Source organism: Centroberyx affinis, unplaced genomic scaffold (assembly GCF_046629955.1).
Source record: "Centroberyx affinis isolate AG114_WGS23_722 - 3 ecotype Tasmania unplaced genomic scaffold, CSIRO-AGI_Caff_v1 ptg005018l_1, whole genome shotgun sequence".
NCBI lineage: Eukaryota > Metazoa > Chordata > Actinopteri > Beryciformes > Berycidae > Centroberyx > Centroberyx affinis.
This window is the reverse complement of record NW_027282472.1, coordinates 242,678-255,276: the sequence shown is the minus strand read 5'-3', so window position 1 is coordinate 255,276 and position 12,599 is coordinate 242,678. Positions and strand designations below refer to the sequence as shown.

The 12,599-nt window shown below is 45.1% G+C and overlaps 1 protein-coding gene across 1 annotated transcript in view; it reads left to right on the top strand.

Moving 5' to 3' along the window:
• Positions 1-11,175, top strand: part of LOC139666451 (potassium voltage-gated channel subfamily KQT member 4) — a 41,681-nt gene extending 30,506 nt beyond the window's left edge. Inside the window, exons 9-16 of the mRNA XM_071545680.1 lie at positions 518-643; positions 1,092-1,112; positions 1,768-1,824; positions 3,768-3,997; positions 4,125-4,224; positions 9,347-9,478; positions 9,607-9,745; positions 10,972-11,175. Of these exons, the coding sequence (XP_071401781.1) occupies positions 518-643; positions 1,092-1,112; positions 1,768-1,824; positions 3,768-3,997; positions 4,125-4,224; positions 9,347-9,478; positions 9,607-9,745; positions 10,972-11,175 (1,009 nt within the window). The remainder of the gene's footprint in view (positions 1-517; positions 644-1,091; positions 1,113-1,767; positions 1,825-3,767; positions 3,998-4,124; positions 4,225-9,346; positions 9,479-9,606; positions 9,746-10,971) is intronic.
• The last annotated feature ends 1,424 nt before the right edge of the window (positions 11,176-12,599 follow it).

Sequence of the window (12,599 nt, the reverse complement as noted above, 5' to 3'; positions counted from 1 at the left end):
CATTGCACTTACCCCTATTTCCCTTGAAAAATCACCCAATCAGTTTAATTTGTGTAGTGGTGGCATCAGTGAAGTGGAATGGTGTTGGGTTCCTCTCTGTTCAGTTTCTTTTTCAATCCCATTATATTCAGGCCCCAGCCCTTCAAAATCTAATGCCACCACTATTTATCTTATGATTTCATGAATTTTGTTCTGGTGGTTTATTATATTGTGCATTTATGTATTAATTTGACTAATTTTGTTTGCTTAAAAGGAGGGGAATGTGAGAAACACAAAAGGAACATACATCTGCTTTTACTTTTCATTTACATCATAAGTCAAGCCTCTTTCACGTTACCATTATATCTTAAACTTGATCTTCCACACATCATGCACATATTATTTCCCTCAAGTGTTCCCCTTCTTTTAAAAGTTTGGATCGTTAATTTGGCCTCCTTTTTTATGAGTTTTTCATCATTTGCTTTTTTTTTCCATTTGTCATGTGTTTTGTTTTTTTATTTTTGCACGTGGGTGTCAGAGAACTGACGCTACTGTTCAGTCATCTCCAGCGACAGCGTAGCGCCAAGAAGGTTCTCCACAACTCCTACCACACGCTGCTGTCTGGGCTGCGGCCCTACAGCTCCCCCTATCTGTCGGGGGACAGGTACGCACCCCGCCACCTCTCACATTTCCCAGCCTTACAGTACATCCACATGGGTGCACAAACGTACACTCATGCTCATACACAGACACCCAAACACAATCAGAACAATACACAGCACACCACAGACAAAATGGTTTTATAGAACAGTAGATGTGCTACATTCAACAAACTTAAGGCTGACTGCTCCCTGGTCTTTGTGTCCAGCATGGATGTGTTATGTATCTAACCCACTGTCACTAAATGCTGATCTGAGACCAGTGCGTGCCAGGCAATATGCTTTCCCGCTTCTCGGTCTGCATTATTGTCTGCCTAGCTCATACTCATGCCATCTCCGCCGCCTCCCATTCGCTCATTGGTTTCCTCTTCCTCTCCGTCTCATCTCTGTTTCTCTCTTTTGTTCCCATCGTCTCTTTTCCATGCCATCCATCCATCCTCCATCTGTTCTCAGGAAGGCAGAAGTTCCATGCAGGTTTGTTCAAGTCATGAGCTCTGCTTGCTGTCTTTAGGGTATTCAGTATTGGGATGGATTTGCTACTTTAGATTCGATAACCTTCACAACGTACTTAACCAAGAGCCGATTCCCAAGTGAATATAGGGCTTATTGCGTAAATAGTATGTGTTGGACTGATGCATGCATTAGATGAGAGAAGCACATTAGCGTACCTTGAATAATAACAGTTTTGCTGGCAGAAATGTCTTCGATTTGAGGAGCTGCTGTCATGCCGCGGTGATTAATGGGGTGACTTGATGAATATACTCAGGTGAAACACTACCTACTCCCTTTGCATGGTCCCTCCCTACCTAATGGTCCAAACCCCACGCTTCACTCCTCAATGAGTGTGTCTCCATAATCCAAAATTGCCTCTCAGAGTACATTTTTAAGCTTTAGTAAGATAGTAAGTAAGATAACGAAAAGAAAGGACTATTTGGACTATTGAGATGTCACACTTCATTACTCCTCCACCTCACCTTCTTTCCCTCAGTTCCTCCCTCTACTCTGCCACCTTTTATCCTCACGGGTTGACTGTGTACCCAGGTTGGGTCCCAGAGCTGCTCACCCTCCTCCACCCCACACCCGTCTCTTCCCCTCACCCTCTCTCCCTCTGCCTTGTGTGTCTCCCCAGTCAGCTCCTTTCTAAAAAGCGGGGTCTCTTCCGGATTCACGCTGGCCGCAAGCAGAGGTATCCACGGCAACGAGCCTGTGCACGGGGCACGCTAGAACGTCACCCACCAATAACACCACTACTACCCTTCCTCCAACACACACATCCCACTCACCTTGCCTGATGAACTCTAAGTCTTTTGGACCGGTGCAGTGGCAGACTAAAGGTTTTGGGTTATTGTTACTGCATCAAGCTGCTCCAGTGAGTGAGTTTGAGATAGAAGAATTAACTAAATGGAGATGGTCTGTACTGGCAGGTGCCTTGATATGCATCTTAACCATGAACCATAGCTTGTACATACCAATCAAATCCTTGGAACAAGCACTCTACTCTGGTCCACAAATACTTGAGTGAACCCTTTACTATGGAAGAGAATGAAGAGATGTTGTGCTCTGTTTTACTGAGAGATTTCTCCAGCCTGGTCTTTGCTGCAGCCACTGGAGAAACTAGGGCCGATTTCGCTTGCTTTGGTTTGAAGGTCATGATAAACCATGTGTTGAAAACACGGCAGAAGTCCTTGATGGTTTATGGATGTACGACATGTTAAACACATGTTCTTTTCTGTCTTGCTGACATGTTGTTTCATCAAACGTTTGTGATGAAATCGTCAGATACTGACCTAAAAGTAAGCCATGACTTTCCGCAAATTGGAATATTGAAGTCTAAGAAATTGTCCCGCTCTTGGCATTATTTCATGTTTTCAGTTGATTTGTGTGGTCCTTTTATGGCCTCTTTTATGGAGAGAGGGTTTAAATGATTCAGCATGCATTCCTATTTTAGATTAGTCATTTCTTTTCTTTGCCAGTGTCAGCACCAAATCATTATGGTTGTGCTACATAGGTTTCTATTTCTGTTTGTATTCTTTGCATGCAATATTCTGTCAATGTCTTTTAAAGATTCAGCTAAGCTCCTGGACCTGAATGCATCCAAATCATTTATTTCCTTTCACAATTGCATGCAAAGGTCTAGCACTCTATCTTCCCATTTCCTTCAAAGTCTACCTGGGCATTTCAGCTTGCTCGTATGAAATGCTGTTTCCACTAATGTCCCTCAACTATTTAAATTTTAATTTAAATGGCCAGCTACAACACACACAACCCAGGAGTATATCATCGTAAAAAACGTGGGAGTGAACAGCAAGGCTCGAATTGCTCTGTGGTGCATGATGTTTGAACTGCCTTGTGGATCCGTGACAGTGTGTAAGATGTAAGTGGCCACAGAGAAGGAGCCGTCTCAGGAGTCCACTGTAACAGCAGTGTTAGCACCGAACAGCTTCCCTCTTGTAAACAGATGACCTCACGTTGTGGCTTGCCTTGGGTTGTGGTGAGTGGTATAGATTACCTAATGAGACACCTTTTGTACGGGTGTCTTTTGAAGCCAATGCTGTGATGCTTATTCACCCTACTGAAGGAATTAAGGAAGCGTGTCTTTATTCTGGTGGTAGGTGGAATATTTTTCCGCCATCCCAGCACTACTGTAAGTCTTGAATCAGGTTTCAGTCTGATTTTGCTGAATCAGGTGCTATGATAGGCACATAAAATAAGCAAATCCTCAGGGCAGAATCAGTTTTTAGCAATATTGAGTGGTCTCTGTGGCCAAACTCCCTCCATGATAAGTCAGCTAGTCTGTCCTTCATTTAGACAAATGTAGATGTCTGTTTTTGTCCCTCAGTTGCTGTATTTTTGTCTGTTTGTTGATCAGTCTCTTTGATTCTCAATGACTGTCATGAAAGTCAGCGGCCATATGTTGTGTGTTACTGTACCCTTACTAACATACTCTTTTCTAACAAGCTCAGATTACCCCTCTGCTGCTTTGCTAAGATCCCAGGGTAACACAGTATAGTTTCCCATTGTGATCAATAGCATGGACTTTATGATCAATGAGGAAAAACACGCCGCCCTTCAGGATCCCAAACGAAAATTCTGCCGACATTAGTTTGACTGTTTTATCTTTGCCGTCAGCAGCAAAATGGGGTTTCGCGACCGGATCAGGATGAACAATTCCCGTTCATCTCAAGCCATCCGGAGCAAGGCGTCCCCACTGCCGCCGGGGTCCAGCGTCCGGCGCTCTCCCAGCCAGGAGAACGTGCCGGAGGCCACCAGCCCGGGCAAGGTCCAGAAGAGCTGGAGCTTCAACGACCGCACCCGCTTCCGCACCTCCCTTCGCCTCAAACCACGCCCTCCCGTTGATGGTAGGCAGCAGTAATACACACACACTCATCCAAACACTTTCCCAATCACACTCGCGCATCTCATTTCTGCATAGGTCTGTAATGAGTATAATAATGTCTCTCCGTGTCTTCCCTCTCCCTGGGCCAGTGGAGGGGGTCGGGGAGGACAGTGTGGAAGACAAACCATATTGTGATGTGGCCATGGACGAGGTAATCCCAGCAGTGAAGACACTCATACGGGCTGTCAGGTGAGTCTTTACCCTCTCCACACACTCATCTGGATGTGCTGTAGTACAACCTTTTACACTGCGCACTCTCTTGCTTCTCTTCCCAGATTCAAATTCGAAAAACCTGCAGCCAAGCACTTTGTGTGGTAAAAGCTTGCGTTTCATATCCACAGCGTCGCCTCTCTATCTCTCAGAGCTTCTGCTTAGGGAAGCGTGCGTCCAGCCCCTCGGCCCCGGAGGCCTGCCCTGTCCTGGTTTCACTGGAAGCTCACAGGTCACAGCCTGGCTCCACCTGGCAGCACATCAGGCTGGAGCTGCTGCTCACTGATAGAATAAGGTCACTTTTGTCAGACAAACAGCGCGCGCCACACATGCATGACTAAATACCCGTGCGTGTGTATCCGCAACATAGGCACTTCCTATGGTATTTACAGCCTACATTAAGTGACCACTGTTAGACGAACATGCTGCTCCTCCATTTAGGCAGTGGCGTGTGCAGTTTCAGCTGACTGAGTAGAAATGTCCACTTAGGAGAGGTAACTGAGCCCTCCTGCAGGCAGGGTTAGTTCCCCGTTGTGACCTTGTCGCTCAGCAAGCCCAGATCATTGAGTCAGGTCATGTGTAAGGTGGCGTGATAGGATGGCCTATTGGAGAGTACACACACACATAGGACACACACACACACACACAGACACACACACGCAAATACTGTACAGATGGAGGATCACAGTACAGGCTGACCGTACGGAGACAAACGATATTGTACAGTTTAGACAAGGACAATTGTATTAGCTTAATAACAATTGATTTAGCCTATAGCTGATATGGTAACAATCAGTGTGCCATCTCTTCCTATCATGCATGGATTACAAGCTTTGATGTAGTACTAATATGTCAATTATCAAGCTGTGGGATATGATTCATGTTTGGGTGGATGTTGTTACACTATAGGCTCCAACATATTGGAATGAACAGTCGAGGCATTCTTTAGCTTCTTTAACGTTAATGTTGAAACGCACATATATTGTGCATGAGGATGGTTTTATGCAAACTAGGTAACTTCACTCGTAATGAAAGGATTGTGTGTGTGTGTGTGTGTTATCTGTGCATATGATTTAATAGAAGAAATGCTCAGTTGGCAAACCTATATACTAATTAATGTCTTTATGTGCAGTGCCAAAAACACAACCCTCAGGCTTTCACTATGTGTTTAACTGTGCAAATATCCCATAGGGCTACCAATAATGTCTTTCATGCACATGTGCAGGCACACGGATACACACATACACACACAGGCAGACAGAGTTACACGGCTGAGTTTTTCACTGATGGTGGCAGAAAAAACTACAATTGCCAGCAAACATCTGGTGCTGGGGCCAGGCTGGTCTCCTGGGGGGTTCGATGTGAGCGGATTATAGCGACTCTCTTCCTGGTCCCCTGTGTCAGCGCTATACACTCACATTTCTCATGGTAGCGTGATGCTGTGTGTGTGTGTAAAGCCTATGTATGAAGTGGATATGTGCGTGGTTGAATTGAACAAAATAATAGAATATGCATGGAGCAACATTAGGGATGCTGCAATCAAACTGGCCACTCTAAAGAGTCACAAGCCCTTTCAATCCCTTTTAACATGTTAACGTTTTAGAAGCTTCAATGAAGCATTGGAGTCACAAAAAGCCACTTCTCTAGAGTTTTCTGTATTTCCTTATGGACGAGGGGCACCATGGAGCCCTGCTCTTATCCCACTGTATTCAGCTGTATTCGTGTTCAGCGGGATTCACAACTGTTTCCCCTTTGTCCTTTTATTATTGCTGTAGTGTACTTGTTTTGGGTTGGTTTGGTTTAGGTTTCATGTCCATCTGTTTTGGTCTGAGCTTTCATTCTTGTGCAGGCTGTAGTGCTTCACTGGACACTTTATTGTGACAGAAGTACTAATGTACCTATATGCTTTTTTTGTCTTTTGCATTGAATTTGTGGTATATTGTAAATTATTATGCTCTTGAAATGATGTTAATCTTCATGCTATGTTGGACACATTGCCTCATAATCTTCACAACAATAATATTAGATCATCCAATGTGATTGAGCACTTTTTGCATATGTGTCTTGTTTGCAGTAGTATGATAAATGTGTGCAACAAACAAGTCAACTTCCCTGAACCTGGTGCCATGATGGGTAGACATTTTCTGGTCTGGGGATGCAGCATGATATATTATTGTTTGATACCTTTATTCCACTGATACAGTATTATATGATCTCTCCTCAGATTTGCATTTGACTCAGCAGATAGCTCTGACCTCAGCCGTTCTGTGTTGCAGACAATAGAGAGGGACTTCCTATAGATAGTGCAGGTGTGTAAACAGCAGGTGCTTCACTGTGTAGTTGCTAACACACACACACACACACACACACACACACACACACACACATACACTCGCAGAGTTTTACCGAGGTTCATGATTGATGTCTTTAAAACAGAGGTAGATTTTTGCACCGGGCCTTAGTGCTGAGACTTCACTTTGGAGAGATGCATGTGGTTTATCAGTGCCTGGCTGCTTACCTGAACAAATGTGTAGAGTGTACTGTATATGTATGGAGGGATAGCTAGAAGGAGCAGGAAGAGGAGGAGGAGGAGGAGGAGGAGGGGGAAACAGAGGCCTGATATCTTTCTGTACTGTGGCACTCCTCATGAACAAATCCAATAGTGCACAAAACACAACATGTCTGCAGTTCTGATGCTGCTACATTACTGAATACAGATTTAAGACATTTTTACCATTATAAACATTTGCTCTTTAATCATTGTCATCATCTTTTGAGGGTTTCCAGCTGTTATGTTTTGAGTCATATAATGTTTACACAGTATGTTTTCCCACTAAGAATGATTGAAAGTACGTAGCTTTTGTGTTCACTTTTGTTCACTTAGCAGGTAGAGTCATATTTGGCGAAGAATCAGTGTAGCCCCTGCAATGGCACACCCTACTTGGCCCAACTAGGGTATGTGTCAGCATAACAGTCATTTATAAGTCACATAGATAAAACCATGCCATAGGAGACCATCAGGAACAATGGTGACGGAATTCAAGTTTGCTGAATTGCAAAAATATTTTCACTAGCTATCCAAGCATTTTGGGGCACAGATGACACCTCCTGTCCCTCCAGTCATTGCCATGCTGTGTTTTTCTCAACTTCCGAACAGTAGATATAATGTCTTTCAGTGAGCTGTGCCAGCTGTACTGTGCCACTGCTAGTGACTGTTGCACTGTAGCTGGACGTTTTTTTATTTTTTCGGGGAGGGGGGCACTCTCAAGCCTGACCATGTATTATGAAAGCCATTTCACCAACCGAGAAAGAGAGTCAGCATTTTGAAGAAACCCTTGGAGGATCCAAATCAAAAGTCCCCCTCTCTCTTGTTTCCCCAACCCTTTCTTTTACCCACACCTGAGACCACCCTGGCAAAAAAAAATCTGCATCTACCTGCAAAATAATAAAAGACCGCCTGCAAAAATACCCCCAAACGCAGGAGTCATCAAGAAATAAGAGTGCTGCGTGAGGGGGAAGAGTGCGCTGACGGGCTGCTATGGTACCAGCTGTGGACCCCCACTCCTCCTCTCTTCCTCCATTCCTCTCCCCTTCTTCTTTCCCCACACCTTCTCCCCTCTGTTTCTCCACACTACATGGCTACGGCACATATGCAAGATCTGCAGACCTCAACAAAGGTTACGGTGGTTATTTTAGAAAATGACCCCAGAAGTTCAGATTTCACCTGCTCCAGTGTAGCCCACGTATGTGTGGTTGAGTGTGTGAGTGTGTGTGCGTATGTGTGTGTGTTGGTGCACATGTGTATGCATTTGCGGCTATATATGTGTTTTTGTGCGTTTTTGGTTGTGTATACACATATGTATGTATGATGTATTTCTGCTTGCATGTATGTATGTATTTATGTATGTGTGCGTGTGCGTGCGTGTGTGTGTGTGTGTTTGTGTGTGTTTATGTTTTCTTAGAACAGCTGAACATTTCTGATCTTCCACTCTCCAGACCTGTCATGCGGCTCCTTTCTTCCTCCTGTGAAGGCAAGAGGGAGTATTATAGTGGACTTAGCCCATCTGGGTGTGAGAGATAGGGTTTCCTCATAAATAAAAAAAATCTCTCCTTCCTTGCCCTCCCTCCCTCCCTCCCTCCTCCTCCTCCTCCTCCTCCTCCTCCTCCTCCCAGCTTGACTTGTGGTGCAATCCATCACGGGGTGAGATGACAGCTTGAGTGTGTACGTTTTGTCGCGCTAACATTTGGTGTTTCCGGGTCTTCTGCGGAGCCAGCATCTCTGGGCCGGCTATTGCGCAAGTGATAAGAGGGGAACTGAATGACCCACCCAATACAGAAAACCAGGCACACACACACACACACACACACACACACACACGCATGCATGTCCTCCCACAGATACGCTAAACACATATTGATGCGCTACACATCAATTACCACCACTCTCTCTCTCTCACACTCTGGCAGAGGAAGTTGTCAGTGATGCTTTTGTTGGGTACAGTAGTGCTGGGTCAACATTCCTCGGCCCGATCCCCCTCGCTTCCCCTCCTGCAGTAGGGTGTGGGTGGTGCTGAGGATGATGAGCTGTGTGCGCTGGGAGAGGGAGCAGCTGCGTTCGACCGGTGGCTCCAACATGGCTGTCACACTGACAAGAGGGGAAAAATGGGGGAGCCTTCTGATAGAGGTGTCTGTGTCTGCACAAGTATCTGTGGCTATTTGCTAATTGCTGAAACAGCAGTCCGGTGTCTAAGTGCCGATAAGCAAATGTCCCCAGGAGATGTTGTCATCATCACAATGGTAACCACGGCGTTTAGTAGTGGGAGGGAGGGGGGGATTCCCTCTGGATCTCTCTGCTACTCTGCTCTCTTTATGGGGCTGTTTGTGAATGATAAGGTCACTCTGACTGTAATTAATCTTGTTATTCTCATGGAGGCCCGCTTCGTTTGATAGCTGTCTTGCCTCTGCATTTTTCCAAAGGTTTACTGGATGTCCATATAGCGTGCGGTGTAAGGCACTTATAGGTGCCCAGAGGAACAATTACTGTGGGTCTGATGTGTGTGTGTGCACATCTGTGTGTGTGTGTGGGTGCGTGTTTGTGTAGGATCCTGAAGTTTCTGGTGGCCAAGAGGAAGTTCAAGGAGACGTTGCGTCCGTACGATGTGAAGGACGTCATAGAGCAGTACTCTGCCGGACACCTGGACATGCTGGGCCGCATCAAGAGCCTGCAGACACGGTACGCTTCACACGAGTACACTAGGCATCCACAACACACTACTGCTCTGTTGCTTCAAAACTGAATACTTAAAGTTTAAGAAATCCTCACATTCTCCATCATTGTGTTCTGTTGTGTTTGTGTGAAAGGGTGGACCAGATCATTGGGCGAGGGGCCGTCCAGCAAGATAAGAAGATACGCCCTGAAAAGGGAGAGAAGACGCCACCAGAACTGGACCCACTGGATGAATTAAGCATGATGGGACGTGTAGTCAAGGTGGAGAAACAGGTAGGGGTAGTTTGGTTTGTTCTTAAGTTTTGTAACCAAGTGTTAAAGTAGGCAAGCCTAGTTTAACTGGACCTCGAATGCAGCCATTTGACCCATGACTTTCTGTCCATAAATGGTACTGGACCCTCTTTTCATGTAGGTTCCAGAAGATTCTTCCTCCCCGCTGAAAGGTCAACATTTTCAGGCTCCTGGGCAATGCGCTGCCTAAAACAGCTGCTGTGACAGAAAATGGATTGGAGTGCTCTGAATCTAGTTGAAGGAGTAGTTATACGCACATCACGTAGGTGCAAGGCTATCAGAAAAACTGTGTCAATGAAAAAAGCAGTAACGCCTGCACACTTGCTCCATGCCACAAAAGTTTAATGGTGACAACGTTTCGATCCTACTTGGATCTTCGTCTGGTCAAAAAAGTGCTCTGAATCTACACATATAGTAGACTGCAATTAATTTCAGTAGGATTAATTACTTGTCCTTACCTACAGTGACAGCAGTGTCCGGTGACATCCAATGGAAGGGCAATATGCCAGTCTTTGCACTGCACTCATGTTAACTCTATCTAAGTGCTGAGCAGCTTGACACATGTCCGATTAAACCGTGTTACTGTTTACAAATCACATTACTAACACGTGAGTTTGGAGCAAATTGTGGAATTTTAAGTTTCACTTTCATTTTCACACCAGGAGCTCCTCAGATGTAGTAGTCTACAATGCTGCTAGTCTATGCATCACCAAATAACAAACATGACGTGATGTGCACATATTACGTGCATTAGAGATCGATTTAGATAAATTTCTATACATTGACCAACTTTTGATTTTGTGGCAGCCGTGGTGATATTGTGGCAGTGCGCTACAGCGAACCTATGTATGGGAAAGTCGCATATGCATGTTTCAACAATGGGTCAGTCAGTCAGTTAGGGACAAATGCTAGTATTGGCTGGCCCCGCTCCATGGTCCGGCAAAAATGAGAGCAGGAGTTGTTCTATATAACCGTGTGATTAAAAAATGAATAGGTTGCTTTCATTCACTCTCTTTTCTGTCCTCAGTTGAATAATGTGTAATGCATACTTGGGTGGGTGTAAAATAGCTGCCATAAAATGCTTGAGAACAAGTAGTGAAATCGACTGAAACCAAAGGATAATTTATAACTTACTATTAAAATAGCAATGAATCAATACTAAGCGCCAAAGAAGATTGAAACATTCCAATCTGTGTGTGTTTTCCCAGGTACAGTCCATAGAGAACAAGCTGGACCTCCTGCTCAACTTCTACTCCCAGTGCCTAAAGAAAGGCTCGTCCCAGTTTACCCTGTCCTCTCTCCTGGAGCCAGACCTGACATCAGACTACCAGAGTCCCACGGACCACAGAGAGCTCTTCCCCTCTGTTAACACACTCAACATCTCCCACTCTGAGAGTAGCAATTTGGAATGACGGGGCTGAGAAAGCTGGGGGCGCACACACTGTTAGAACACAGACACAAACCCTTTACAGTACGTCTTCCTTCGGCTGAATCATCACTCCGACAACCCGACCTTAAACTTGACGTCTCTGTTGCTTCATATCGGTTTGTCTCTTTCTCCCTCGTCACTACATTTCATTTCTGTCTGCAATGATTTGTACACCCCCCCCCCCATCCCAAATCTGCATTCTTGCCCATTTTCCTCCAGTGAATGTTTTCCAGAGCTCTGTAGTGAACATACAGAGAAAAGCCACCAGATGGCTCCACCTTAACAGAGCCCCAGCCAAAGCTGCTCACCGCACACTCCTCTCAAGAAGAAGAGAGGACGAATGAACGCTACACAACTACTACTTGACTACTGAACCAGTTTCACTCACTCACCGCCTCATACTATATATCTATGCCTACTTTAAAGCTGCAACTGTAGATATCAGACTATGAGCTCTGAAGTTTTGTAAATGTTTGGAGAAATCATGTTTTATTTTTTTCCCCATCTACATTTTGTTTTCCTTGTCTGTCTCTGGCTGCTTAACTGTGTTGACTCTGAGAGGTCGCTTAATCAGTTGACTGTCTGGGCATGAACAGTGCTGCAAGTGCCCTGACAGTCATTCAGTACCTTATCAGACACTGCTTCAGATGCCATCACACCTTTTGATGCTGTGATGAATGTAATAGGTTCCACCTGCAATTTGTGTCCCCATTACATTCTACACCGCCAGATCAGCAACCAAACACTGAAGGAGCATCGACACAGAAATATCCTGCTCCCTGGAACCTGGATGGGCAGACTCGACCGACAGCCGCCTCGCCAAAGCACCAAACCTCCCAGGTCACCGTCCACCCAAAACAAGGGATTTCCTAAAAGTGGAAAATTCTGCTTTAAATGCCCCAACTTGGTCCCATGAAAATAGAGCAGTAGGAAAGTCCTGTGTGGGTTCTGGAGTGACTGGTGTGTGCTGTGCAGTGGTGTAGTTACATCCTTTGCTGATGCGTTGTGTTTTGGTCTCAGTTTCTTCCCTCAGAAGTTCTGTCTCCAACAAGCCCACTTGCAAAAAAAAACACAAGACATTTATTCCCCTTTTGAATTCAAGTAAGGAAATTTCCTACTTAGTTATAAATGGATTTAAAAAAAAGAGCCCAAATTCAAATGTCAAAAATCACTCATTTCTAACCTTTCAGAGGCTAATGTATATCTACAAGTATTCCAGTAACCTAAAGCTATGTTTTCTACTGACCCTTTAGTCCTCTCTGTCTTGCAGCCCGCCCTTCAGACATGCATGCTCCTCAGACCCGTCCTGTAGATTAGACCCCACTGATCCCGGGTCAGTATATAGACGGTTACGTCCCATTCGCTGCATTGCTCCTCATCGCTCACATCTGGCCTCAGGTCAGTTTT